This window comes from Prorops nasuta, unplaced genomic scaffold (assembly GCF_024137725.1).
Source record: "Prorops nasuta isolate Cenicafe-Biocafe unplaced genomic scaffold, Cenicafe_Pnas_1.2 PNAS00004, whole genome shotgun sequence".
Taxonomy (NCBI): Eukaryota; Metazoa; Arthropoda; class Insecta; order Hymenoptera; family Bethylidae; genus Prorops; species Prorops nasuta.
In genome coordinates this window covers 3,879,535-3,905,523 of record NW_027116801.1, presented here as the reverse complement: position 1 = coordinate 3,905,523, position 25,989 = coordinate 3,879,535, and the positions used below count along the sequence as shown (strand labels likewise).

The 25,989-nt window shown below is 36.0% G+C and overlaps 3 protein-coding genes across 6 annotated transcripts; all 3 read left to right on the top strand.

Moving 5' to 3' along the window:
- Positions 1–130: 130 nt before the first annotated feature.
- RhoGDI (rho GDP-dissociation inhibitor) lies at positions 131–3,679 on the top strand. Of its 3 annotated transcripts, XM_066726179.1 has the most exons (5): positions 131–271; positions 750–938; positions 1,028–1,252; positions 1,372–1,380; positions 1,469–3,679. In XM_066726179.1, the coding sequence occupies exons 2-5, from the start codon at positions 755–757 to the stop codon at positions 1,666–1,668; spliced, it is 618 nt and encodes a 205-aa protein (XP_066582276.1). In that variant the 5' UTR covers positions 131–271; positions 750–754; the 3' UTR covers positions 1,669–3,679. The 3 variants fall into 3 exon arrangements, with proteins under 3 accessions (XP_066582276.1, XP_066582275.1, XP_066582274.1); XM_066726178.1 differs by lacking the exon at positions 1,372–1,380; XM_066726177.1 differs by lacking the exons at positions 131–271; positions 1,372–1,380 and having other exon boundaries at positions 743–938.
- Positions 3,680–3,886: 207 nt separating this feature from the next.
- Positions 3,887–11,289, top strand: LOC136772728 (uncharacterized). Its single transcript, XM_066725855.1, has 8 exons — positions 3,887–4,132; positions 4,392–4,517; positions 5,750–5,932; positions 5,996–8,891; positions 8,964–9,175; positions 9,256–9,585; positions 9,817–9,988; positions 10,200–11,289. Exons 1-7 carry the CDS (start codon positions 3,887–3,889, stop codon positions 9,916–9,918), a joined length of 4,095 nt encoding a protein of 1,364 aa, XP_066581952.1. The 3' UTR covers positions 9,919–9,988; positions 10,200–11,289.
- A 3,007-nt stretch (positions 11,290–14,296) lies between these two features.
- Positions 14,297–25,982, top strand: singed (fascin domain-containing protein singed). Of its 2 annotated transcripts, none has more exons than XM_066726032.1 (8): positions 14,297–14,864; positions 22,608–22,708; positions 22,861–23,104; positions 23,326–23,459; positions 23,869–24,167; positions 24,415–24,575; positions 24,728–25,198; positions 25,291–25,982. In XM_066726032.1, the coding sequence occupies exons 2-8, from the start codon at positions 22,652–22,654 to the stop codon at positions 25,494–25,496; spliced, it is 1,572 nt and encodes a 523-aa protein (XP_066582129.1). In that variant the 5' UTR covers positions 14,297–14,864; positions 22,608–22,651; the 3' UTR covers positions 25,497–25,982. The 2 variants fall into 2 exon arrangements, with proteins under 2 accessions (XP_066582129.1, XP_066582128.1); XM_066726031.1 differs by lacking the exon at positions 14,297–14,864 and adding an exon at positions 22,188–22,295.
- The last annotated feature ends 7 nt before the right edge of the window (positions 25,983–25,989 follow it).

The following is a 25,989-nucleotide window of genomic DNA, read 5'->3' as shown; positions in this document are numbered from 1 at the left end:
TTGCCAGTATACTATCAACCATACTCATCAAGTCGTCGATATCATAACCTAAAAACAGTTTAAAGTTGGAGTGAAACAGGAAATTGTCCGCCCTTCTGAGATCGCCATGTTGTTCTGCTCTTCCGCTTGGCTAAACTAAAGAATAAGAAACCGGGTGAGAAGAGAAGCGGAGGGGTGAAAATTTTAATCCTTTATCGCTACTGCGGTTTTGCAGAAGCTTTACAAAAGTGTGCAGCTTTTTATTAAATTAATCGAGAAACCAAACTGAGCGGTGAGTCTGTGTAAACTGGAACGAAATGATTTTTATTTCTCTAAAGGATTTATACAGTACAATATACGTTTATCAATCGAGCGAAAGTGTCGATCAACTATTACTCCATTTCTTTCTTCGTCGTGTCTTCTTCCCTTTCGTTTCTGTCAAACTATTCCTTTTACACATCTATCACATTATCAATATTTTTCAATCTCTTACTTTTTCTCATTAAAACGTTTTTAATTAAACAAATTTTTTCCTTATTTTACGAATTTGCATATACATGATATGAATTTGTGACTTTTTATGATATAATAATTATTTTAGAGTACTTTTGGTTTTTGTGCTTTTCTATTTATTTTCTTACCCTTAATCTCTGTCAAATGTCAATACCTATCTTCATTAACTACTGAATTTTCATTAAAGTATTTTAGCGATTAAGAAGTGTCAAATTTGTTACTTGAGTTTAATTTGTTTATTTTTCTTTATATGGCAGATAACATGTCTGACCCAGCAGGAGATCGTGTAGATGCTGTTGAAGAGGATTTAGAAGTTGAATCAAACTATAAACCACCACCAGAAAAAACTATTGAACAGATACTGGAAGCTGATAAAGAGGATGAAAGTTTACGTAAATATAAAGAAACCTTACTTGGAGATGCTAAAGCTGGTGGAATTATTGTTGGTAAAGAATATTTTTTAGATACTGAATGGTGTATTATTTTTTATTTATTTCTTCCAATATTGCATCATTCTGAAAATTAATTTTTACAGACCCTTCTGATCCCAGAAAAGTTATTGTGAAGAAGCTGGCTTTGTGCGTGGCTGACAGACCAGATATGGAATTAGACTTAACTGGGGATCTTACGCAATTGAAGAAGCAAACATTCGTAATAAAAGAAGGTGTCAGTTACAAAATTAGAATTGACTTTATAGTCCAAAGGGAGATTGTGCATGGATTAAAATATGTTCAAAGGACCTATCGTCTTGGAATGCCTGGTAAGTAAAACATTACTTTTTGTGGATATAAAAATTAAAACAATAGCCTTATTACTCTGTATATAAATGTTTTCTGAATATTTGACACATTTATTTTAAATGCTTCTAATGGATTGTAGGAGTTACAGGTAATAATTATGCGTAATGATCATTAGTGTAAATTTATTTTCAATACACTATCAAAAAAAATATTTCATTTATTTTTTATTGTTCCAGTTGACAAAATGACTCATATGGTAGGCTCTTATCCTCCTAAGATGGAAATACAATCTTATACTACTCCAGCTGAGGATGCCCCTGCAGGAGCTTTGGCAAGAGGTTCCTACAGTGTTAGTTCACTCTTCACGGATGACGATAAACATGAGCATTTGAAATGGGAGTGGTCATTTGAGATTAAAAAAGATTGGAAAGAGTAAATGGACTGTTTGCTAAACATTGGAGTCAAGCAAGATTGGGAGAACAGTCACATGGGATTAATAATAAGGAAGAAAGTTTGCTGAACTGACTAAAATGTTTTTGATGGTCTTTATCTGCAACTAGTGGTGCCATAAGCACTCACCATATGAGCCATGGCATTTAGCTTGTTTCTCTATTAAAGTTATTTTAACTTTGATGCAACAAAAACTTAAAACGTATTATGCCAAACGGACTAATAAAATAGGCGACATTTATTTTTTGAATTACACTTACAGTTATACAAATTTACACAATTTTCATAAGGGTTTGAAGAGAGAAAAACTAAATGCTTACCTTGTATGTCGTAGTTAATAAGAAAAAAAAATGCTATTTCCCTGGTATTTATTTAGTATTCTCTTTGTCAATTATAAGAGATGCTGCATTTCGAGAAGGAAATCTGTGATTTCGCCATATACTTTTAATATACTCTTAAATACAGGTGGATACCAAATAACTACCAAGAATATGATATGGCAGATCAGTATTTTGAAATAAAAAGATATTTCTGAGAGAATTTTGCAGTTAATATAATCATCAAAATTGACAGATAAGAGTTTTTAAAAAAGAATGTAAACTAAAGCTACAATATGTTTGAGTATAATTGTTAATAAACTGCTATAAAATAGTAGTTAATTTAATAACTATTAAAGTACAATCACATATGCAGATTGATATTGTTTAAAACCAGATTAGATTGACAATCTCAAATTGATTTCCATTTATTTTAAGTAATGCTTTGGTTTCATGTGATATGTTTTACGGAGTGCTTTTTTGCGTATGAATATATACCTCGGCCAGAAGTATAGAATAAAACTTAATATTTTCTGTACTTGTTAATTTATGAATACAGTAACAAATGTTAGCTTTCCAATACCAATAATATTGCATTAAGAAATTGAAAGCATGAAATGGATGCGTCTTATCAGTCAATAGCATATAATGGTGTGAATAAAAAATGTGTGTAAAAATATATGCCGCATATTAATCATCACGTAACGCATGCATAAGAACATGCGACATAAATTGATGCACTGCATTTATGTTTAGATAATCATATAAATTATACATATGACTATTTAAAAAAACTACAATCTTCCAATATTTATAAAGAAAAATTATATAGTTATGCTCCCTGTAAGTCTGAGTGCAATTGCAACTACGTTGCGAGTTGGTTAATAAGGTTCGTTCACATTGTCTGTACCTTTCGTGAAAAATGTATATCAAAATTTATACTTCGTATAAATTTGTAATGAAAAGTGCAGAAAACGTGGGCAATAAAAACAGACCTATAGTATATTCGTTACAATTGTTAGAGAGAACATACACTACTACCTTGGAACGCACATTCTAATGGAGCACTGTGACAAATGTAAAGAGAAATTATAAAAGAAAACAAAAAATTAATAATATTGTATGAACACCAGTTATATTTAAATATATATTGTATAAACCAACGGTCGCAAGAAAAGATGCTTAGAATAGGATTCCTGGAATGGTAAATCTTGTATAACGATTTAGATTTTCGTACCTATAGCGCAGCAGTTTTAAAAAATGAAAATTGATAACAGAAATTATTCTCATTAACTTGTTAGATACATCGTAGTAATCGCCTTCTGATTCTATAAATTTGGAACTGAATCAAATTTTAAGCTTACCGCCCATCCTTTCAGTCTCGTCGTTTATCTTTATGAGAATGATTTCATTTCTATTAGTATAAAATCATCATGCAACTATTTTTAATAATGTAGCGTTTTAGCTTCATTATAAGAATGAGCAATAAATAAACTGAAAAAAGATGCATAATAATTTGTGAATCTAATTATCGATGTGTAATTCTCAATTTACTTTTACCGAAAATACAGTTATTGTGAATCGAATTTGTGTGTGCGTCTGTATTATCAAGTCTTTGTTTATTGTCATCTGAATGAGTTAATTAAGTACAATAATGAAATAAAGATTGTCTGCATTTAATCAATTGTTTAGACTTCACTATGTAAGAACCAGCTTTGAAGATATATTATTTATAATGTTTGAAACATTATGATCAGAGAGGAAAATAAATCATCATTTATGTTACCACCAAATTCAATTGTTTGATAAAAACTTTCAATGGATAAGAAATATGTGAAATTGAAGGTATCTATAGGTAAATGTAGGAGCTGCTCTCGCCTGTTTAAAATGGAAGCAATCGATAATGCGCGGAGCGGAGTACGAATTGATGGAGAGAAAATTTGGGAGAGGATCGATTTGAGTTGGAGTGAGAGTAGTGCTTGGAAGATTGTCAAGGGCAAAGGAAGGAGGAAGCGAGAGGGCAACGTAGCGTTAGCTATATGTATAATGCAAGCAACTCAACAACTCGGTCACGGTCACGGTCACAGTCACGGTCTACTCCGCTGGTGGCTCTTCTTTAGCTTCTTCTCGACGGTCAGCGAACTCCACACATATTTACGTTCATAGAAATTCATCTACTTACTACCCCTGTAATAATAGTGTTCTCGTATCAAAATTTTCCCCTAAGAACTCACTATTACTATATTCATAAAAATTAAAAAAACTTCCCTTTTTACAAAAAGCTAGCAGTGGACGACCAAGAAAAAACTTGAAATCTTTTGCAGCATTAATATTCATTTGAGAAAACTACAGCTTAATTACACGATTCAAGTTGATTTATTTATCCAAATAGCCAACGATCCGTGCTAACCTAGAATTTCTAGCAGAATTCACATACTATGTCCATAACGAGAGACTCGGAGTCTTAATTGCTGTTTGTTTTCAACTAAACGGCATGCAATTAAAAATTAGAGACGCCGTACGTATTTCAGCAACTTTTTCTTACCACCTACCGCGTTGGGAGATTCGTATCGTTGATTAAGTGAGTTTAGAGAGTGGAAATTGTTCAAATGACTCAGAGCAATAGTTCTCAATGCATTTAATGGAATTATATGTAAAGTATATATACATATAGCATGTCTTGTTTTAAAAGATTAGGGTGATCTTTAATTGATGTTTTAAGGCTAATGTTACAAACTCATGTTACCTTCTAAATTATAACATTTTTTTTTGAACCTTTTTTTTTAAATCTTACTTATTTTCAAATAATGAGGTAAGAAATTTTCAAATGAACGCACTATTTTTTTTACTATTATAGCATATCTGTTATACTGTCACGCACGTAAAATTCTTTTAAATTATTAGTATAATCCAACGTATGATCCATAATCTATTACACAAATGTATAGTAATTGTTCTCATTATTTTCGCCATCTCATTAAAAAAATAAAGAAGTCCAAAAAATTAAACGAATGATTAGGTTTCTGGTATGTTTTAGATGTATAGGATATCAAAATATATAACGAATAAAAAAAACTTTTTATCAATATCATAGAGATAAAGATTTAAGTGAGCATTAGAATTGAGATTTTTTCTATTACATAGTGTTTGTTGATGCATTAGTGCACTTGTTTGATAATATCTAGTATGGATGAAAAACTTATAGTGCATAAAATTTGAAGTAGAATATTGATCAAATATTAGCATAGGATAATGGCCGGTAGATACCGCGTTATAAATTCACGTGTTTAATTTTTTTGCAATTTCCCACTTGCCAATGTTCTTCTAAACTTTAAAAATGATTTTGCGATATTTGATCGATCATTCATTACACTAATCCGGTCCTCATCTTTTGAAATTAGAAGTTTACAAAAACTAACCTTAAAATTACAATTTTATAACGGCTGCACAACGACAAGTTCGTTAGAAATAGTTATTAAATCTAATTAGACTGAATAATAATTACTTGCCACTACAGCCTAGTTGTAGTATTTTCCCATAAAATGCTTAACAGATAACTCTGTAAACTGTCTTAGAGAAATGTTTAAAACTCTTAAACCACACACACATAACCATCTTAACACAATTTAATATCGTTTTCCACATATCGATTGTTGTTATTCAAAGACCTTATATTTATACATGTAAACATTAATTGATTTTGATAACCTTTTATATGTTTGCGTATAAAAGATTTTTTAAGTTTTTTAGGTAAATGGAAAAATGAAATGTGACTGCTCAAACGTATACCTGGCGGAAACGCAAATAGAAAAGGCAAGAAGGCCATGTAAAATTGAAGAGATCGTTCGACGTAGAAAGCTTCGACATTTGGAAATGAAAAATGTCCATCAAAATTTAGTAAATGACACAAAGTTTACAGTAAAACTACATCATGTATAAGCCGAAATTTATATGCAAGTACAAATAATTTAAAGAAATAATTATTATGTCTTTCAGACATCAAGTGATGGTCCAAAAAGTTCGACCTCAAGTTCGTCTGGTAATTTCTCAATGAAGAATCGTAACAGCAAACAAAGAGTGGAACTTTTGGAATTTGCCGATTCAACGTCGTTTCCATGTAAAACAAGAAGTACTAGGTTAAGTTGCAATCTGACGAACTCCAGGAAAGATGAGAATCGTCCAATACCGAGCGAGCGAAAATTACTAAAAAAATGTCAAGATGAGTGTGAAGAGAAAAGAAATCGAAGAATTGTTGAAAATACGTCGAGCCCCCAAATTAAAGTTTGTAGAAGTAAAAGTTTTCGAAAAGTACAATCTGACTATTGCGTAAAAAACGATAAAGATCATAGGCTGTTGAGGTGCATCGCAAACTCTCGATCAAATAATTTCAAGCCACGGTTGGATCAAGTTTTGAGCCATAATGCATTACCTCCAAAAAGAGAAATAAATAAATTACAATCTTTTTCTGGAACAAATTTGGACGTTGGAAAGTTCTTTTTCGCGACGACGGAATCTGAAACTGAAGAAAATGTTAATAAAGTACCGAGGTTTCTTAATAAAAGTGAAGAATTGTTGTCCATCGATAAAAGAATCGAGAGGGTCGATAATTCAGCTGTGCGTCGTTCATGGAAGGGGAAAAACACGGAAGTGACAAAGTCAGTGAAATTACGGGGCGTTCGTAGTGATTCAAATGCATATTTCCAGGTAGCCAATGATACTTCCAATGTAGACATAAACGACCCCATTTGGATTCATCAATCGCAATCAGAGCATTGCAATAATTGCTGCAAGGCGAACCAGCACAAACGTTCTATGAAGAAATTTAAAACTCGGCAGAAATCAATAGACGAAATTTGTAATTGTCTCACTAACATCACAATGGACGATCCAAAATTATTAGCTAATATCATAAATAAAAAGCAAAAGTCTGAATTGTTTTATAATAGTCCTAAGAAAGACATAAGAGCAACAAAAACATGGTGCAACAATACGATAAGTGATATTAATTGTATTAATTGCAGGGAGAACAAGAAAAGGGGAATGACGAATGCATTTGGAAGAAAAAGTTGGGAAGAAAAAGTGGGAGCAGGTTTGAGAGCAAGTTGTGATCGAAACAGGAGTAGCACCAGTATTGGTGGGAAAGAGAAAGATGTAGATGATTCGATTGGATCGAGTGGAAACAACTGGAAGGAAGTGGCTGGAATAGGTGGTGAGGTTCTTCACAACAATACTAATTGTTTGTACGAAACGGATGACGTTAATGCCAATGCTAATTGCAAGCTGAAAGATTCTAAATATGCCGGAGAGACTGAAGAAGCATCAATTACCGTGTCCCACGAATATTCGAGGTCGGAAGCGTCAATTTCCAGTAACGTGAGTGTCCCTAATTTAAGAGCGAACAAATCTAGCTATCCCGGATGCGATTGCGAAGGGGAAAGATCAAAGTCAGAGCTCCTACGGGAAACTATTTGCACCATAGAGAAACTGTTAAGTACTAAGAAGCCCGCTACGCAAACTTCGCTTTTCCCCAAGCCAATGCCGGATCCTCCGCGTGTATCTCAAGAAACCGTTAATGAACGCCAAGAGAGAAATTCCGCTAATAATATCGATGCTGCCCCGTTCGACGATAATCAGCGTGAAACGAATAACGATAACGAGCGGCTAACAAAAGAGAGGCTAATCGCTAATAATGTGAAATTGGAGAAGAATAATCTCCCTGATTGTCATAATTACGATTCAACCGACGCTTCCAGTAGCTATCGAGAACCGGCACTTCAGAAAAACGGAGATGCTTATTACAAATTTGACGCTACGGATGCCAAGGAAAACCCAAGCTCTAAACGTTTCTACAACCGAGATAATGATGAGACAAAATTAGGTTATGTCTTTCTTGTTGATGACGTCGATGGCAGAAGCAAGTGCGCAGTAGCAAAGGAGATCGGTCCGATTGAAAATTTATACGGACAGGATTGTCAGGATGCGAAGAGTGATAATTATAAGGAAAAATCAGATTCCTCCGTTAAATTATTGGAAAGAGTTGAGCAGGTGGACATAAATTGTTGCACGGCCTCCTCCAGTTCAGAGAGGTTAGGAATCGCTGATACGGAAAAACAGAGCTGTGCAAGCGGGATTAATGGTGATTGCCGTCGAATAAAACAGATTGATCACCACAAACAGCAGAGTAATTGCGCTGCGGTGGATTTTTATGCAAACAAAAACAGTGGTGGTTTTCATCAGCCGTTACCGCAGCAGGGGGGCGACTTTGGTCAGCGACGTCTACACAACTGCGAGAGGAACGACGAGGAAACTGAATTAAAAGATAGCTGCATGCTGAATAGAAATTTACAGAGGAACGAAAATATCGATCACTGCAGTGTCAGAGCAATGGGTCGAAAAGTTTTTAGAGAATCTGCTCAAGGTCGAAAGAATGGTTGTCAAATTTGCAGCAAGTTTCTCAAAGACGAGGGGGTAGGTATTGAAAAAATGAGAGATCCAACGGTTGCCCGTTCGAGCCAAGAGCAACGAGAGCCCCGTTATTACGCGGATACGGTTCAACGTATTGCGCACAGCTGTTACCGCCAGTGCATTCAGCAAATCCAAAAGGACGGAAGAAGTTTTACTGAAAATTGCCAGTCTAACCGAGCAGCAGAACATCGGCAAGATACTCCAAGAAATTCAGCAGAATTCCACGGAAACTCCGTGGATTTAGGACATCGAGTAAAATCCCGCCGAGAATCTCCTAACCGTACCCGTTTTTCTATCCACGATTGCTCCAATGTTTATGACGGGTTTGCTTTTGCGGATCGTGATGAAAATAAATTGTTGAATGGCAAATTTATTTGCAATCCCAGTTCACCTAATTTCTTCAATGAAAACTATTGCGATCAATGTAGTAGGTTTTTTTAATTCTCTAAATACCAATCATTTATAGTGTTGAACAACACATCTTAATTAATCGTTTCAGATCAACTGAGGAACAAAAGGTTAATGAAAGTTGAAAATCAATGCCGCTGCAAATCTTATTCGAATAACAAATTTTACAATAGGTTTGATACCATGAATTACAATCTAACCGATCTAGCTTGTGGTCGCTGTAATTTAAACATGGATATTGGTCATCACCGTTGCTGCCGATGTCATTCATTTGAACCGAAGCCACAGTTTCGATATCCACAGGTATATCAATTAATTTCCTCTATCTAATCCTCCACTAATCGATGAATTTTTATGAAACATCATCCATTCCACGGATTTAGTGTCGGTGTAAGAAAGGCAAGGGGGAATTGAAGGATAACGGTAATCGTAAGTGGAGACAAAAAAATTCGAATGTTTGTGAAAAATCATGTTGGAGGAGACGACGGGGGGATAGAAATTGGATTAGTCGAGAAGAAAGCTGCGAGAACAGCTGTAAGGTGAGTCCCCGTTCTCGAAAAGTCTCCTTCTGCCTCCCAGTCGATTACGATGATCGAGTAACGGAAATGAGAAGTCCTCGAGGATCGTATAATACGTGTCATCGATTTCCTTCCGTTAGAATTGCAAAAAAACACTTGGAAACGAGCAGTGAATCCGACAATGATAAAGAAGAGGTAAACAAACCCTTGAAACATATTATTAAACTAATACTACTCCTTATAATTGTCATTCAGATTATCATCACTGGAAAAACCACCAATTCTTTCAAATCTGACTGTGTAGACCTAAATTTTGCATTACTACATTTATATTAATAATTGTTGAAGATAAAGAACTGTTAATAATTATAAAATTAATTTATCTGAACTTTCTAATTGAAAATTTTCAATGGCATGTATACGTAGTCGGGTCGGACGACATATGCAAGGGCTTTGGCAGTTTTCCAAAGGAACTGCGACCAGTGCGACCTACCAATGGCACAGAATTGGCTGAGAAAGAAACGCTAAGTCATCTGGAAAGGCATCGCCGGCGGTAAATGGACCCCCAGAATGATAACTACTGATCATTAGCGAGTAGGTAAATATAAGTACGTTTTTATTCCTTTTTCTCGCTTACTCAATGCTATTTAGCCTCTCAACGCTATCACTAAATATAATATGATAAATAACTATACTAGATAGTCTCCATTAAATAAAACTGCTAGAGTTTCATCTTTTCATTATTATTTGTTATTATATGAGTCAGTTCTTTTCTACATTTTGCTAATGTCATCATTATAATTTTTCAGCTTAACGCAACCGTAATAAAACTGATTGAATTCGTGAATAGGACAACTGGAAGAATCGCCTTTGTTTTTTCTTACCATGAATTAGCTTGCACAATTCTGCTTAACTTGCAAGTAACACCATTTCGTTATTAAAAGTATTGCGGTAATAGCCATTAGAACGCGTTTACTCGTCCATTACCATTTAAAGAATGATTATACAGCAGCAATCTAAATCCGTGAGTCCATAAAAATAACGATTACGGTCGTTCGTCTTTGTATCGTCTGACTTTGGTACCGCTTGAGACGTTGATCAATATATATAGTACCCTTACCAGAGTTACTATAAATAAACCAACTAATGCGCAATGACCTTTTCTGGTTTTAAAACAAAGATGAGTATCTCTTCTAGCTCGGCAACTTAAATTTGCCCAATCTGGCAAGAAAACCTTTTTTCACCTCCTCCAGGCAAAACTCTCTTATGCAGTTATTAAAATAATAACAATAATACTCGTTTACAAGAATCAAAGGCCTTGTTAAATTGAAACTATAATTGAAAGTAAGAGTTGCGTAGTCATAATTGAAGGCAAAATAAAAGTTTAACGAATAGAAGAATCATTTGATTAATCGTTGGATTTCAGGTTGCTCTTATCGTTAATTAACGGCCAAATAGACGATGCATCATGAGAAATTTCTTCTGAACGACCTTAATAAGATCCGAATGGTTTGGAGGAGCAAAAAATGTTCTGGATTTTTGCGCATAATCATTTCTTTTAAGTGTGCATTGTTCAACAACCGTTGTGGCATAGATTTCTTTCCCTCTCGCTATCGCAATATAATTGCTATCGTTCTTCTCAATAAAATCTTTCGCGAAAGCATCAATGCTCTGCTTTTTCATCGATTCATCCAGAAGTAATTATTCTATCGACAAAATAAATAATAGTTTTGTCGATAATTCGTGTGGAGCTGCTTGTAAAAATCGGTACAGAGAAAGTCACTTAGGAAGAGTGTTCGCAGTGTGGAATAAATTTGTTGACAGTGAGATTTTCCCGGTGGAATTTTTTTTGCTCTTTTTAAAATATCTCCGAAAATAAACACCAGACTTTAAAGTTGCACGTAGCACGGTACACCGGTGGATAAATGTTTTTCGCCCAGTCCACTCCTACTTTATATAGCCGAGACAGTCTCTAAAACAAAATTCGCGCAATCGAATAAGCGAGGTTTCCTATGTCCAAGACCGGACATAACAACGCCAACTTCTCATTAGACACGCTCGGCGGAATTCTAGTTATACTCGAGAGTCAAATGAATTTAATTCCCACCTATCCAACTAATTAGCGATTGCTCTAATTGCTTTGGAATCTTAATCCTCTTCCTGCATAATGCGCGAATCTATCATTTTTCGAATAAAGATATATTTCTTTCACATATCCACTATCGAATCTTTCCTAGATGGTTTTCTATTATTTCCTCCCTTTCCCCCTAAATTTAAAATTATTTTATTGAACTTCTAATTAATTTGTTACAGGTCATGGTTAATTAGTGGTTGGCAAGGATTACGCAATTTGCGTTACGAACACACACAACTTACTTTCTCACGAGCTTAAATTTTCTCACAGAAATGCCATTCTTCATGGTAAAAGCATTTTATGATCTGCAAAGCTGTTGGCAAGCCGTGTAATTCCATGAAAAATAAGTTTCTTCGCGTAATTTCTCGCGTTCCACAACGTAATACTGGAATTCAACTTTAGATACGCTGTTATGATCTTTTGATTAATTTGTCATAATTGCGCTTTTAGGTATATATTACACTTGCTATTTTTGCTATTTTAATATCAATTTCAAATGGCCACGTACTTTATCCACAATCTCAATTAAGTAAACGAGATTGATCTGTATATCAATTTCATTTTTGTTTACGACCAATATAAAAAGTCATACGCGATGCGTAGCAAAACTTTATCGTTGTAACTACTATATACATATATGCATTATGTTTTATAATGGGACTGAGTTACGTGCTTACTTTACAGTTTCCTGCAATCACACGGGGTGTATTATGAAATTATAAGATAATGTATAATTTAAGATAATACGCCGTTTACTCAAATCTTAACCGCAGGGTGCAATTTGGGTTAATGACAATACCATTGATCAAGCCTTTTTCATAATTCTATTAAACTTGGGTAGGATCGTGATTTTCTCCTCGCTTTTGCTTCTATTTGATTTTATTTCTTTCTCAGTCCGCTTTGTTCGTCAAAAAAGACAAGTAGGTACAGTGCAGCGTTTCAGTCATTCGTGGGGATTCGGTGATTTACTTGGCACGTGCGTGAACGTGACCTTTACGACACGCCCGTGCTAATATAAACGTCCCCACGAGCCCATTGTTGTTCCATGAGAAATGGGCGATCGATGAACTTGCCAAAAATCTACATCAAATGAATGATTTTTATTTGAGACTTATAACATTGTTTCTAAGGTACTAATTAAGTCCTTCGTTTTCTTTACTGCATATATTTATTTTAATAAGAGTTTTAATTTATTTTTTCAGAAAAAAAATGGCCCCTCCTCCTTTAAAAAAAATATAATTATCTTATCGAGAATCGATAGTCGAAAGCGAAGCAATGGCAATTTCCTGCTTATATATTGGGACGTATCACGGAAAGTTCTTCTGATTCGATCTTGGAGCTATTGGAAATTACATTATGGGCAAAATCCGTTGGTTAGACTGAAGAAGTCAAACCGGAGATGGGTATACAGCGTTTCGTATCGATCGTATATATGCAGGGGTGGCAAAGGATGAATCGAGGTGGCGAATATCATGGAAAACCGAGCGATAACCATGCTTTATGCGACAGCCCAGCAAACTTAAGATAAGCTCTCGACTACTTGCTTGGTTATTAACCAAATAAAAGAAAGCATCGATATTATGTGAAATCGCATTAAATGAAAATCGAACTTGAGATAAGAGCCCTCGATCAAAACATTCACAGATGAGTTTCGATTAGAAAGAACGTTCGAAAAAATAAATTTCGACAAATCCGTGCTTGAAGTCATTCCATAATTTCTTTTATAAAGAAGGCAGGTAAATGCTGATAAACTCAAAATGCAGAGGGACTTACAAATCGTGCATTTTCATAAATATTACCAAAATTTATTAAAACCGTGAGACAGCCATTCTGAAAGTAAATATATAGTATAAAATGTTAAACTAAAAAGAAGAATGGTTAGAAATTTGTAACAATCAATCGTGGGTTGGTCGAGAAGGTCTTAGATAATCATAAGGAATTAAAAGGGGAAATATAGGTACGGGAATTGTTTGGTATCGATCGAATGTACGCGGGTGGCAAAGGGAGAATCAAGGGCCGTGAATATCGCGCAAAATCGTGCGATCGCCGCGTTTAGCTTGTATTACAGGAAAGGTAGAGAGAGAGAGAAATACATATATAGATGGAGGATGGAGAGGACAAAGAGAGGAGAGAATAGAACCGAGCAAGCGAACGAGAAACGGTCGTCGCTCCGAGGTTCACCGCCCCACGCAACCTAACCTCCAAAGCCAACACTATTTCCTACTAGCAACCACAGCTCTACATACTCTACTCTGCAACACAATATTAGATCCTTAGAACAAAATTGTTATTGCTGCAGAGTTTTATCCCCACCTCAATATCAACCTTTCATTTCGCCAGAGCTTCGCTATATACTTGTGCAATAACACGCGTGGGATCGACCAAGTCGAACGAAAAAGCTTCGTTTTTTTACCACCAACGTCGAGATCATCGATTCAAAAAATAAATAAAAAAGATCACATCTCTTTGTTTCTAATATTTTCATATCCCTCTGGTAGATTTTCTCACCAATCTCACACCCTTTTCCCTTCAACTTTCGCGTCAGCCATGTTGAATCGTTGAAGGACCCCTATACAACTGTAATTAAAACTATAAATCCAAGCTTACACAAAGAGGTTTGCACTGTTTCAGTGAAGGGTTCATGAGGAATAAGTGGAATGCGAAGGACTTGGGAAGTTGAGAAGGTGGACAGATAGGGATGCGAAGAGGAGAATTGGGAAAAAGAGGAGAGCTGGATGGAATCAATAAAAGCGGGGCTGGTTGGCAGGTGCGTTGCTCCTGATGACGTCACGCGTTTGAGTGCGGAATGCGTAACGCGCGAGCGTGTTGGGTTGTGTCGAAGCATGGCGGGCATGGCGCCCATGGCGGCGCGGCTGGGCAGAGCAGGAGCAGAGTAGCAGAGGAGGCAGAGTCCCCTGGCAGTGCCAGCTAGCTCTTCCCCTGTCTTCCCCATTCCCCGGTGTGGCAAGGCAACCAGCCACTAGCCAGAGCCAGCCAGTGGGCACACACACCACGCCAGAGTTGCCAGTCTTGCCAGTGCCGCCAGCCGCCAGTTCCCTTTTCCCTGGCCGTGGCCGAAGCAAGCCGAACGCTGAGTACCGAGACTCGAAACTCGAAACTTGCAGTCAACAGCCGCCGCAGCGGACAGCCAAGGCAGCCAAAGCCAAGCTAGCCGTGGTGGCCCGTGCCAGTGTAACTTGACTGCTAGCCGGCTTTCAGCCTCAGAGCTCGGCAGCTTTAAAGTTTCAGAATTTCGTCGAGACTTTTCAGTATCGCGACGAGCGTTCCTTCGGCCACTTCGCTCTCGTATCCCGTGCTCTCCTCGACCCACGCACTCTCGGTGAGTAAAACCTACATCCCAATATCTGCCAAACTTGCCCATCCATTTTCCCACCTCTCCCTCCCCTGCGCCTCTCGTCTCTCTATTTCGAGTCTAGCAGCCGCAGCGTTTGTTTTTGTTGATACTCTTCACAAGGACAGAAAAGTCCCAGTGAATGTGTCAAGTCTCAAGATTCAAATCGAGTGTCGCGGGAAAGATATACGATTGCTGGTCAGTGAATTGTGTTTACTGCTCGCTGGATGACAGATCGACAGAGAAAAGTTTGCTCGAATTTATATTTGGATCTTCGCTCGGCTGCGACTTGTCTGAGAGATGGCGAGTAGCAAACGGGGAGATTAGAGGAGTTCGTAGAACTTCTCAGGGTCAGGGTCGATTCTTAGACGGGACTCTCTCTCTCTCTCTCTCTCTTTGTGGTGGAAGTTGCGAGTGGTTGCTCGTTCCTTCGGTTCATGGACGTTATTTTTACCGATTCTCGCAGGAGGGATGTGTCTCTACGAGGGTGGCGTATTTTCACGGGGTACCGTCGTGACTCATTTGATGCAATCACAGGTCTGGGTGGGGCCGTCTTCCTTCGTATACAGACAGGCCCTCTTTCCAAAGACCCTTCTCTTCCTTGCAACCTTTTCGTGCCAAAAAATCCTTGTCAGAAACTTTTCTACCTTATCCGCCTTTCGCAACTTGCCCAACATCTCTTTGCTTTCATTCAAAGGTCCCAACACAGTTTTCTTATGAATAGTTTTTTACGAAGGGACTTTATGCTTGGGGATTAATATTTCTATTGTTATCGAAGCTCGCGCGATGGGCAAACGTGAGATCGTATCATCTCGGATGACTGGGTTGTGGTTGAATGTCCTGTTTCTGATTCCTTTTTTCATCTCGCGGTTCCCTCGCTTCCTGCTCTCTACTGCGATTCAACAATTCCACTTTTACCATCGGGGAACGGTAATTGTTGTACGAGGTCTGTCGAGAACTTCCCTAATCGGATTAAAAAAGAGCCGCTCTTCAGATTTGACATTGGCACTTTTATTAAAATCTCAAGCGGTGCTCAAAAGTACTGCTAGCCTTGATTGGATGAATCCACGCTCGAGTTGCTACTTAAAATTAAAGCCGTGCAGTAACGAGTTATAAGCCCTCCTCGCGGCGAGGCTTGCCATTTCTGCTTGTTAAATGTGCGTGTCTTCTCTTATTTAAGGGATTCGGAAGTGAGGGATTGGCATTCCTCGTTGAAATGACAATTTTCTTATTAAATTCTTTATGAATTCTAGTGTTTTCGAGTGGTAACGGTTGCCCCGATCACCACTTATACCGCGTATTGGATGATATGTTCTCGTAACTTATCATTTAGTTATGTGAAGTAGCCCTCGTGCATTATTAATGTGTTTTAAGAATAGCACTGACAGGACTGCGTGACGCAGAGAAGCGTTGCGCGAGAGAATATTTATATTATCAATTATGCTAATGCAAAAAGAGAATTTTACTGAAATATAGTTCGCGTATCATTAGATTAGCAGCGGAATAAAGAAGCAACGGTGGAAGATTTATTACAGGAATTCGTACTGCGTGCGTTAAATGCACTGTAACTAAATGTATACCTAACGATCAAGATTATTCAGGTTGAATTAGAAGAAGCAGCGTTTCTAGTCGACATACCATCTTCTCAATTTGAATGGATTTCCGGTTTCCTATTAACGATGGGGGTAGGGGGAGGGGAGGAGCTAGCTTTTTTGATGCTCTAGCAATTTTCTTCGTGTCTTCTACCTTGTGAGAACAACAACTCCAATTTAACCGTCGAATTCATCACAAATAATGCATTTGTTAGTTGAGCAACGTTATAATATTAATTTAAAACCAATTGACTAAAATTTCAGACTCTTCAAGTTAAACAACAAATTTGAAAATTAATCAATTTGTGAAAATGAAAAATTGATTTGTGAGAATTGTGGATGTGTATATATATATACACTTTGATAAATATTAGGTTTAACATTAAGATGTTATACACTATTTTCTGTTTGTGATTACGATATAGTTGGTGTCAAGAAAATTGTACGCGTTGCTAAGATTTCACCCAAGGGAGAAGATAGTTTGTTAAATTACCCATACTAACAGAAAATACTGTAATAGAGCAAATTTAAGCGATGCGTGTTAATTATCTATTGTTGGCAAGGCACGGGAGAAGATCTGACAGAATATTCCACGCGATAAACACTTGGTGCTTTGAATCCCTACGTGGAATGTATATCTATACATATAGGTATTTACTAAGAAAAGATTTTTCATTTCCAGCACGCAACATAACTGCACAGTAAGAGATTAACAAATTTTCACGCAGAGGCTATTGCTTGTATAAACGTTTCAACAACTTGCATGATGCGTCCTCTTTTATCTCTCAAATAATTCACTATTCTACTTTTAATTAGTAATTCTTGCTAGTTCAACTTTATAAATAATTATCGCTTCACTATATATAATAAAGCACGAAATTATTTAGTACCACAACTTTCTGTAACTATTTTAAAATATTTCCAACTGTTTTTATGATCATCAGTACAGTTGGTTTCATTCCACTAATACGTGAGTGTGTATGTATATATGGGCCCTATCAAGTTAAGTCCCTGATTAAGAAACTGGCTTGGAAAGTTAAATTTTCATTACAGCTATAATTTTCCTATTTTTGATGCTTATTCCCTTCAGAATTGAATTGTCGCTACGACACTAAATTCAATCTAATCCCAGCATTATAAACTGTGGCCTGTTACCAAATTAAACCATTTCCGCTTAAATCTCTTTTATTATCGTTTTTTGAATGCTTCTCTTCGCTTGATAAATTGCTTGTGCTTATAACTCTTCAATTTTCATCTCTCTCTGTCCTTCTATTTCTTTTGGTTTCTATCTTTGGAAGAACTCGATTGAATGGTGCATTCTCGATTATATTGAATTGTATTAATGAAGAGCGAGGTGATCGATACAAAAATTAGAGTTATCTTCGTCCCTATTTAAAAATATTTTCCGATTAAAAAAATTTATTCCATCGTTGGTGAAATTTTGGTAATAATTTAGAGTTGTTATTTTGAATAATTACAACTTTAGATGAGTAATTATACAGTTTGGAGAGGATATGGATTTAGGTTGAGTTTTATGAAGAGATGGTGCGCGAGTTTGGTAGAGGCCGTTACGCTTTATTTATCACGCGGCACCGGGAGTACCGGGACTCCTTGTTTATGGGGAACCAATCTCTGAATTGACGAGTTTATGGCCGAAGCATATCGTACAGAAACAGCTGACGTACCGTTAAATGGTTCTTACGCCGTTAAAAACTGTCCGACAAAAAATGTTATCGTTGAATTGAAACTTATTAGTGGCTCATGTCCAAGCAACGTAACATTTTTACACTCGTTACTCCCGACACGCAGAGAATCCGCTTAGTCTCGAGACTTTTTTTCGAGATAAGCACCCTCGCTAAGAACCGTCAAAACGCGAGAGAGAGAAAAAATCTCGAGTAGCTCGTTACTTCATTTTAGTTTAATTACATTGCTTTGTTTGTTTACGCGTATCAAACCCATTTCTTTCACCACTGTAATATTTTTTATACTCTCTGAATTTCTTACTCTTGTCAGGCAAGAAATCCTCTTAGTCTCGTGTCTCTTTTCCAGCAAAGACCTTTACTGTAATGGACAAACCATAAAACCAGATAATCTAATAAAATAACTCATTTGATCTTAGTTTAATTAAGTTTCGACTGATCTAAATCCAATTCTTTCGGTCTTGTAATATTTTTTTATATACTTTCTGAATTTCTCACTACTGACACGAAAGAAATCCTCTTAGTCCCGTTCCTTTTTTTCAAGTAAACGAGACTTTTGCTGAAATGGGCAAACCATAAAACGAGAGAATCTCAAATAAATTGAATTCCTTTTAAATCCAATTATTTCCAACATTTGTACACAATGTATTATCTCGTTTTCGATTTTCTAGAATTTCTCAATACTTAATTAATATTTTATTTTTGAGATTGTTTAATCTACACGAACTGTTTTAATGAGTAAGAGAATAATGGTTTGGAAATTGGAGGGGCTGGATAATTTTCTATATTGTTTTGTTTAAAGTTTGTCAGTAGAGCACTGATCGCGGGTCAATGTTATCTTTGCTAATGAGTGATTCCAATTCCGTTCAGCCCTCGTCGTTCCTCAGTGTTCGCTAAACAACTCTCGATCCTTGTCATACAAGTCTCTCTCCTCGAGTTAGTACTATATTTGGCACATTTACACACTTGGCGCGCGCGAGCGCACGCTTAACCATATACATCTATTATCCATCATAGTCATACTACAAGGTGATCGACCGCGCACCTCCTATATCCGTTCCTATTTCAAACTACACAATTCTTACTTCTCACTTTGATGCGTTAAATACGATTTAACGCTTTCTTAAGCCGATGTTCCGGTGCAGCTGAGGCTTAAAACGCGATATTCATAATTTGCACTGCAAACGCTGTCAAGATAATTACAGTAAGGTATATTTCTTTTTAGAAACAAAAATTCTCTGGACGTTCTGAGTTTTAACATTGAATTTTCCCTCTAGACTTGAATCAGTGATTTTTAAGAATTGGGATTGGAGGGTTCAATTTAATTAGGTTTTTCATTTTCTCAATAAATATTTTGCAAATTTATGGACGAATAATAATATTATAGGAATAGTTAATTTATTTAATTGAGATAATACACTTTAATGCTCTCTTAAGTTAATGTTCCGGTGCAACCACGATATTCATCATTTACCCTGTAAATGCTGTCAAGATAATAGTAGTGTCCCGGTAGCTTTTAAAACAATCGTGACTCTTTTCATTTCAGTGACGTTTGTGTGTTTTATCCCTTTAACCCAATTTCGGTTGATACGGATTAATTTGAGAGTTTATTAAAGGTTTAATATAAAATAAATCAAACTTATACAGACTAAAATGAAAGTCGTTGACACGCGCGTGTTTTTGTGTTGTGTTTTCCTGCGCCTACATGCAGCGGTCAAAGGCAAAAGTGTCAACGACTTTCATTATAGCCTGTATAAGTTTGATTTATTTTTATATTAAACCTTTAATAAACTCTCAAATTAATCCGTTTCAACCGAAATGGGCACAAATGTTATCATTTAGCGTTACGGGAAATGATAGAAAACATAAACGGATCTTTATGTCGTATGTGCTCTTGTGATTTTAGTGTGTTTTTTCAGAATGTATCGTTATTTTTTATCAATATCAAAGTATTCTTTCAATATTACCATTTAAAACTTTAGAAACGTGAAAATTTCCAAATTATTTCAAATCAGTTGTAATTTTAGTTTGAAAAATGGGATTGAATTATACTGAAGTTTAGGATCGGATGACATATAGATATTTACTTTAAAGTTCAAGATGAAATTCAAAATTTAAGGAGAATTTTATAAAAGAGATGGTACTTTATCTCGCATATTTTTGATACGTTCATTTATTTTAAAGCAGGTATTTGCAAATATTATTCAAAAATCGGTATTCTTTTTGCTGGAAAGTGTTAGTTTCAATTTGACAACATGGAGCTAAATTAATTTTTTGTTTGTTTTAAATTTAACTGTTTCTTTGCGGTTTTTATATATTTTATCAAAGAAAAAGTTTGATCTAGCTTTATGCATTCAAGTTGAAAGTAACACTTTTCAACAACAGGAATACAGATTTTTTAATAATATTTGTAAATATCTGCTTCACAGTAATTGGAAATATCGGGAAAAAAAAATCATTTTCTTACAAAATCGTTGTGATATTGCGTACGCCATATTGGATTTTTCTAATTTACCTTGTGGATTTGGAAGTACATTTCTATGTGCCACCCGATCCTAAGTTTCAGTACAATACAATTCTATTTTCTAAACGAAAATTACAATTGATTGAAAATAATCTGGAATGTTTAATGTTTTTTAAGCTTTAAATGGTTATATTGAAATATTAGGTTGAGATACATAAAAAATAACGACAGATTCTAAAAGAACACATTCCAAAACAATAAGAAGATAAAATTTGTTTTGTTTCGTTTCGGGCCGAAAAGAGTTAAGAAAATTTTGTAAACATAACCTAATAGATTTTAAACTGGTATTTGTTTACCATTATTTGATCAGTATTATAGTCACAGCTTAGATTTTGGTAGGTTGAATTTAATTATAATTTTTAATTAGTAAACAAATATTTGACAAAATTGTTAAAGAAATAGAACAATTAAGGGTTGTAGCTTATTTAACGAAGGTGAAGGAATAATTTTATTACAATATTACAGTTGTACATTGATATAATAATGGTACTAAGCATTGTAATTCTAGGTTGCCAAAAAGCTAGGGAATCAAGATCAATACCTGTGAGTTATACTTGAGATACTACTACATGGTAGGAAATATACTCGTATACGCGTGAAAGAAGCCTCAACCATCCCCCCCTTCTCGCGCTCTCTCTTTCCTGTACACTTTTTCTGTCTTTCTCTTCTCGTCCCTTCCCCCGTATCCTTGTAGCAAAGCCTTTTATTATCGGCTCTTATTTCTACTCCACCCCCCTACCGTTCCATAGCCCAAAGCCAACTCCATCGTGCACTTTACATCTGCTCAGTTTCCTGCAAATCACTTAAAACTTAACTGGGAAAGCCCTCTCAAAAGCCTCTTACACTTTATTCTCAAATATTTCCCCAACCCACCAGCCTTTTATTCCAGTACAATTTTTATCTATTAAATTACATCTCATTTTTTAATGCGACTGGTAGAATTTATTTAATAATAAATTTATATATTCTTATATATACATATTTTTTGACAATTTAATTCTGTCTGGTTTATCACGTTTTTGTTAGTACGTGTGGATATATTGTGCAAATGCGATAGAATCAAGTTGTATACAATAGTATACGTATATTATTTTACTCTGTAATATATCTGTAATTTCATCTCTATACGCGCACGGCACCATTCAGTAATAATAACGCATTCTCATTGTGCGTGTGTATATGTATGTGCGCGATGTATATCACAGCGACACGGGAAGCGATTCTGACTCACGATCACGGTGCCAAATTATGAACGTAGAATTGAGAAATGTATAAAAAATCAGGACAGTGGTAGTTTGATTTTTGTAACGGGAAACTTTAACTGTGAATTGCACTTAGTTTTTATTGGCCAAAATATTACTGTGATTTTTATTATTAATTATTGTTGTTGTTATTGGAAGGTGAATCGGAGATTTTATACGAAAATTGGTGTATATAAAGTGACAAAGGCTTTGAGGCTTTTGTCAGGCATTTCTCGTTTTAGCACGAGTCTTTGTAGGCTTCCTTTTGACAGGAAGGATAAAGCCGCATGCACACAGTTCGAAAGACCACGTATCTTTAAAGGAGGAACAAAGACTCATTATTATGCCTCGCATGCTCGCAAGTACTGTGTCTCATTCGATGATCATCTTCATATGTATATTCTCCCTCTTTTACCTTTTTAGCTCACAATCCATTCTGCCACTATCGAAGCCAGAATAGACACGAGTGACTCTTTCAATTTTTAACAGCGTACGAAATATATCTATCAGAAAATTACAGAAAATAGTTTCTATAGTGCTTTGGTTAAGAATTTGTCTAAAAAATCCAAAGATAATTTGCAAATCCTTTTCTTTGGTCAAACACGTGTTGAGTTATTATGTATACTGTGTTGTTTACCTTTTCGCAGAGTTTCATGTTTTTTTCTTCTTTGCAGAAATATACGAACCAGCAGGGGTCACCTTTCTGTGTTTCGGCACAATGCAGAGCAACGGTACGGACGTGGGTTCCGAGAATGCAGATAAAACCGGATGGACAGTAAGTTAAACAATATATTTTACGGTGTCGCGTTACGCTTTATATACATTCGCGAAACGCAGAGTTCGTTTTCACAGAATTCATGCGTTCGCCGAAGAGTTTATTACTGTGTGGCTTATCCAGTGATTGCATTTTTTAATATTAATTTTCAGATAGGGTTGATAAATGGAAAATTCAAGTACTTAACTGCGGAGACTTTTGGCTTCAAGATCAATGCAAATGGCTCGAGCTTGAAAAAGAAACAATTGTGGGTTTTGGAAGGCAGCGAGCACCAGGTTTACTTGCGTTCGCATTTGGATCGTTACTTAGCCGTTGATCAGTTTGGTAACGTAACCTGCGAAGCCGAAGACCCCTCCGATCCGGGCTGCGCTTTTCAAATTCAATTAGCGTCAGATGGTAAATAAAAAATTACCTGCTTTTGGTAAATCCACTGTAATCCAAAAATCAAAATGCTAATCATTCAATAGGTTGGAATATTGAGAAAAATGGAAATTCTATTATACGTTACGTACAGAAAATGTTAAAAATCCGCGAAATGAAATTGATGATATGTAACATGATAGCTTTTGAGGATTGAGAAGACGGAGGTTAACTATATTGCTTGTTATTATTTATAGGCAATGGACGTTGGGCATTGAAGAATGTGCAAAGGGGCTATTTCTTAGGTTCTAGTCAGGATGAATTAAAATGTACCGCCAAAGCACCCGGTGAAGCGGAATACTGGCTCGTTCATCTGGCTGCAAGACCACAGGTAATACCTTCCTTCAGGCTGTAATCACAACTCCTGTCTTTCATTATTAACTTCACTATTACCAGTTTTCATAACCGCTCTTCGACAATGCACAACAATTTCATGCGGTGCATCTATACTATTTATAGTATTTAAAATGTTGCGCCTTCTTAACAAAGTATTAATTAAATATATATATATATATATATATATATATATATAATTGCTTATCATTCGTTTTAATTTCAATATCCATATTGATATAAATTAAAAAAGTAATTAAAAAAGATGGTTATCGGTTAATAATAGAGTAAGCGTTTCTGTATGAAATTCCTTGAGAGAGTTGCTCCATGTATGAAGTGGATTGTTAATTTTTTCAGAGATCGAGGGATAGTTGATGCAATTATTTTGTTTTTCACGATGCACCTAGGTGAATCTGAGATCCGCAGGAAGGAAGCGGTTTGCTCATCTGAGCGCAACGCAGGATGAAATCCACGTGGATGCTCCCGTTCCTTGGGGAGAGGATACGCTTTTTACCCTTGAATTTCGTCCGGCAGCCAGCGCTGATAACGACGATGGTCGCGGGGATCGAGTAAAGTCTCCCAATGGACATTACGCGCTTCATACATGTAACAATAAATATCTCGCGCGTGATGGTAAACTTTTGGATAGTTGCACCAGAGACTGCCTTTACGCTGCTGAGTTTCACGCCGGTCTTCTTGCTCTGAGGTACCTGAAAATTAATCTTTATTAAATCATTAAACAACCTCCAATACTGTGCCCCTTTCTTAAATTATTATTTTTAAATATATCAAGCTTATTTTTAATCTTTCCACTGATAATTATAATTACAAGTACAAATTTTAAAATCGAGTTATTATCTTCTTTGATTTTACATAAAGGGATTCTTTGCTACTTTAAATACAATTTTAAATTCCTGTTAAAACTGAAAGTTGACCTAAAATGTTGTTTACAGAGATACGCATGGAGCTTATTTGGCACCAATCGGAAGCAAAGCTGTTCTAAAATCTAGATCTACGACTGTTACGCGCGATGAATTATTCTCGCTAGAGGAATCCCTCCCTCAGGCTTCATTCGTTGCTGCTTTGAACCAGCGATACGTTTCGGTCAAACAAGGTGTGATTTCTTATGCAAAAACTATTACCGAAAGATATTCTCAGATTAATTATATTTATATATTTTTATATACTTAAAATTATCATACTACAATGGTATTTAAATAACACTTAAAATATTTTGATAGATATTAATGATTTTAAAATTTTTAGGGGTGGACGTTACGGCTAATCAGGATGAGATTTCTGGTCACGAGACCTTTCAGCTTGAATTCGATCGCAATACCAAACGATGGTATGTTCGTACAATGCAGGATCGCTATTGGAGCTTGGAAGCTGGCGGTGGAATTCAAGCATCGGACCACAAACGGTCCTCGAATGCTCTCTTTGATCTAGTCTGGCAATCAACGGATGGCACAGTGGCATTGCGAGCCAATAATGGAAAGTTCCTAGCGACAAAACGATCCGGTCACCTTTATGCAAATGCCGATCTCTCCGGTGTAGCAGACTCCGAAGCATGCAAGTATTACTTCTACTTGATGAATAGGCCGGTTCTCGTATTAAGATGTGACCAAGGCTTTGTTGGTCCTAAAAGCACATCTAGCCCAAAACTCGAATGCAACAAAGCAAGCTATGAAACCATCCGCGTTGAACGCTGCGATCGTGGAGTCGTTAGATTTAAAGGTAATGCTATTAATATTTTCCTAATGAAATATTATGATTTTAATAAATTCTTAGCATGCACTAATGTTGTGTTCCACTTTTTATCTTTTTAGGTCAAAATGGAAAATACTGGCACGCTGACAGCGAAGGCGTTACCGTAGATTCGGACGTACCATCCGATGGTTTTTACTTGGAATTGCGAGAACCGTCTCGTATCTGTATTAAATGCACCGATGGCCGATACTTAACCGCTGGGAAAAATGGAGTTTTACGTTTAGGTGATACAGACTATGATACTGCCACGAAATGGGAATTTTAAAGTTGAAGCGAGAATCGTACAGCGCACCGACACTTTCAACTTTGACCATTTTATAATGTTCTATCTTATCCATAAGTGCATCAATGGCAATAATGGCACCTGGATAATATCTATCGGTTCGTACTAAGTACTTAATCAAATATTGAACGTCGCTAACGTCGATTATGTACCAAAAGCATCGACAAGCTTGACATCGTTTTTGGAGCTTTGAAACAGCGGAAATCCCTGATACTTTTTTAAGCTAGCCACTGCATCCTATTCATTCCACTTTTAACGTCAACTTTTTATACGTATTATACGTTATTTTCTACAAATATATCGTCTCGTAAAGGAGTAAAAGATAACGCACCACGGCGTTGGGGATAACTTTTTTAAACATGTTTCGGAATTTTTTAAACCATCACACATTATTTTAACGCTACAGCGTGCATGTATAATGAAAACGCTGTGTTGTAATAAATTTTTTAATAAAGAAATATTATACGTAGAGTAT

Excerpts from the sequence above, each read along its gene's own strand:
- RhoGDI (XM_066726177.1), top strand. The coding sequence starts at position 743 with ATGGCAGATAACATGTCTGACCCAGCAGGAGATCGTGTAGATGCTGTT. Across the intron at positions 939-1,027 it reads AGCTGGTGGAATTATTGTTG|ACCCTTCTGATCCCAGAAAA; the intron begins GTAAAGAATATT and ends TAATTTTTACAG. Across the intron at positions 1,253-1,468 it reads CTATCGTCTTGGAATGCCTG|TTGACAAAATGACTCATATG; the intron begins GTAAGTAAAACA and ends TTATTGTTCCAG.
- LOC136772728 (XM_066725855.1), top strand. The coding sequence starts at position 3,887 with ATGGAAGCAATCGATAATGCGCGGAGCGGAGTACGAATTGATGGAGAG. Across the intron at positions 5,933-5,995 it reads TTACAGTAAAACTACATCAT|ACATCAAGTGATGGTCCAAA; the intron begins GTATAAGCCGAA and ends TATGTCTTTCAG. Across the intron at positions 8,892-8,963 it reads AAACTATTGCGATCAATGTA|ATCAACTGAGGAACAAAAGG; the intron begins GTAGGTTTTTTT and ends TAATCGTTTCAG.
- singed (XM_066726031.1), top strand. Across the intron at positions 22,709-22,860 it reads CAGATAAAACCGGATGGACA|ATAGGGTTGATAAATGGAAA; the intron begins GTAAGTTAAACA and ends ATTAATTTTCAG. Across the intron at positions 24,576-24,727 it reads ATACGTTTCGGTCAAACAAG|GGGTGGACGTTACGGCTAAT; the intron begins GTGTGATTTCTT and ends TAAAATTTTTAG.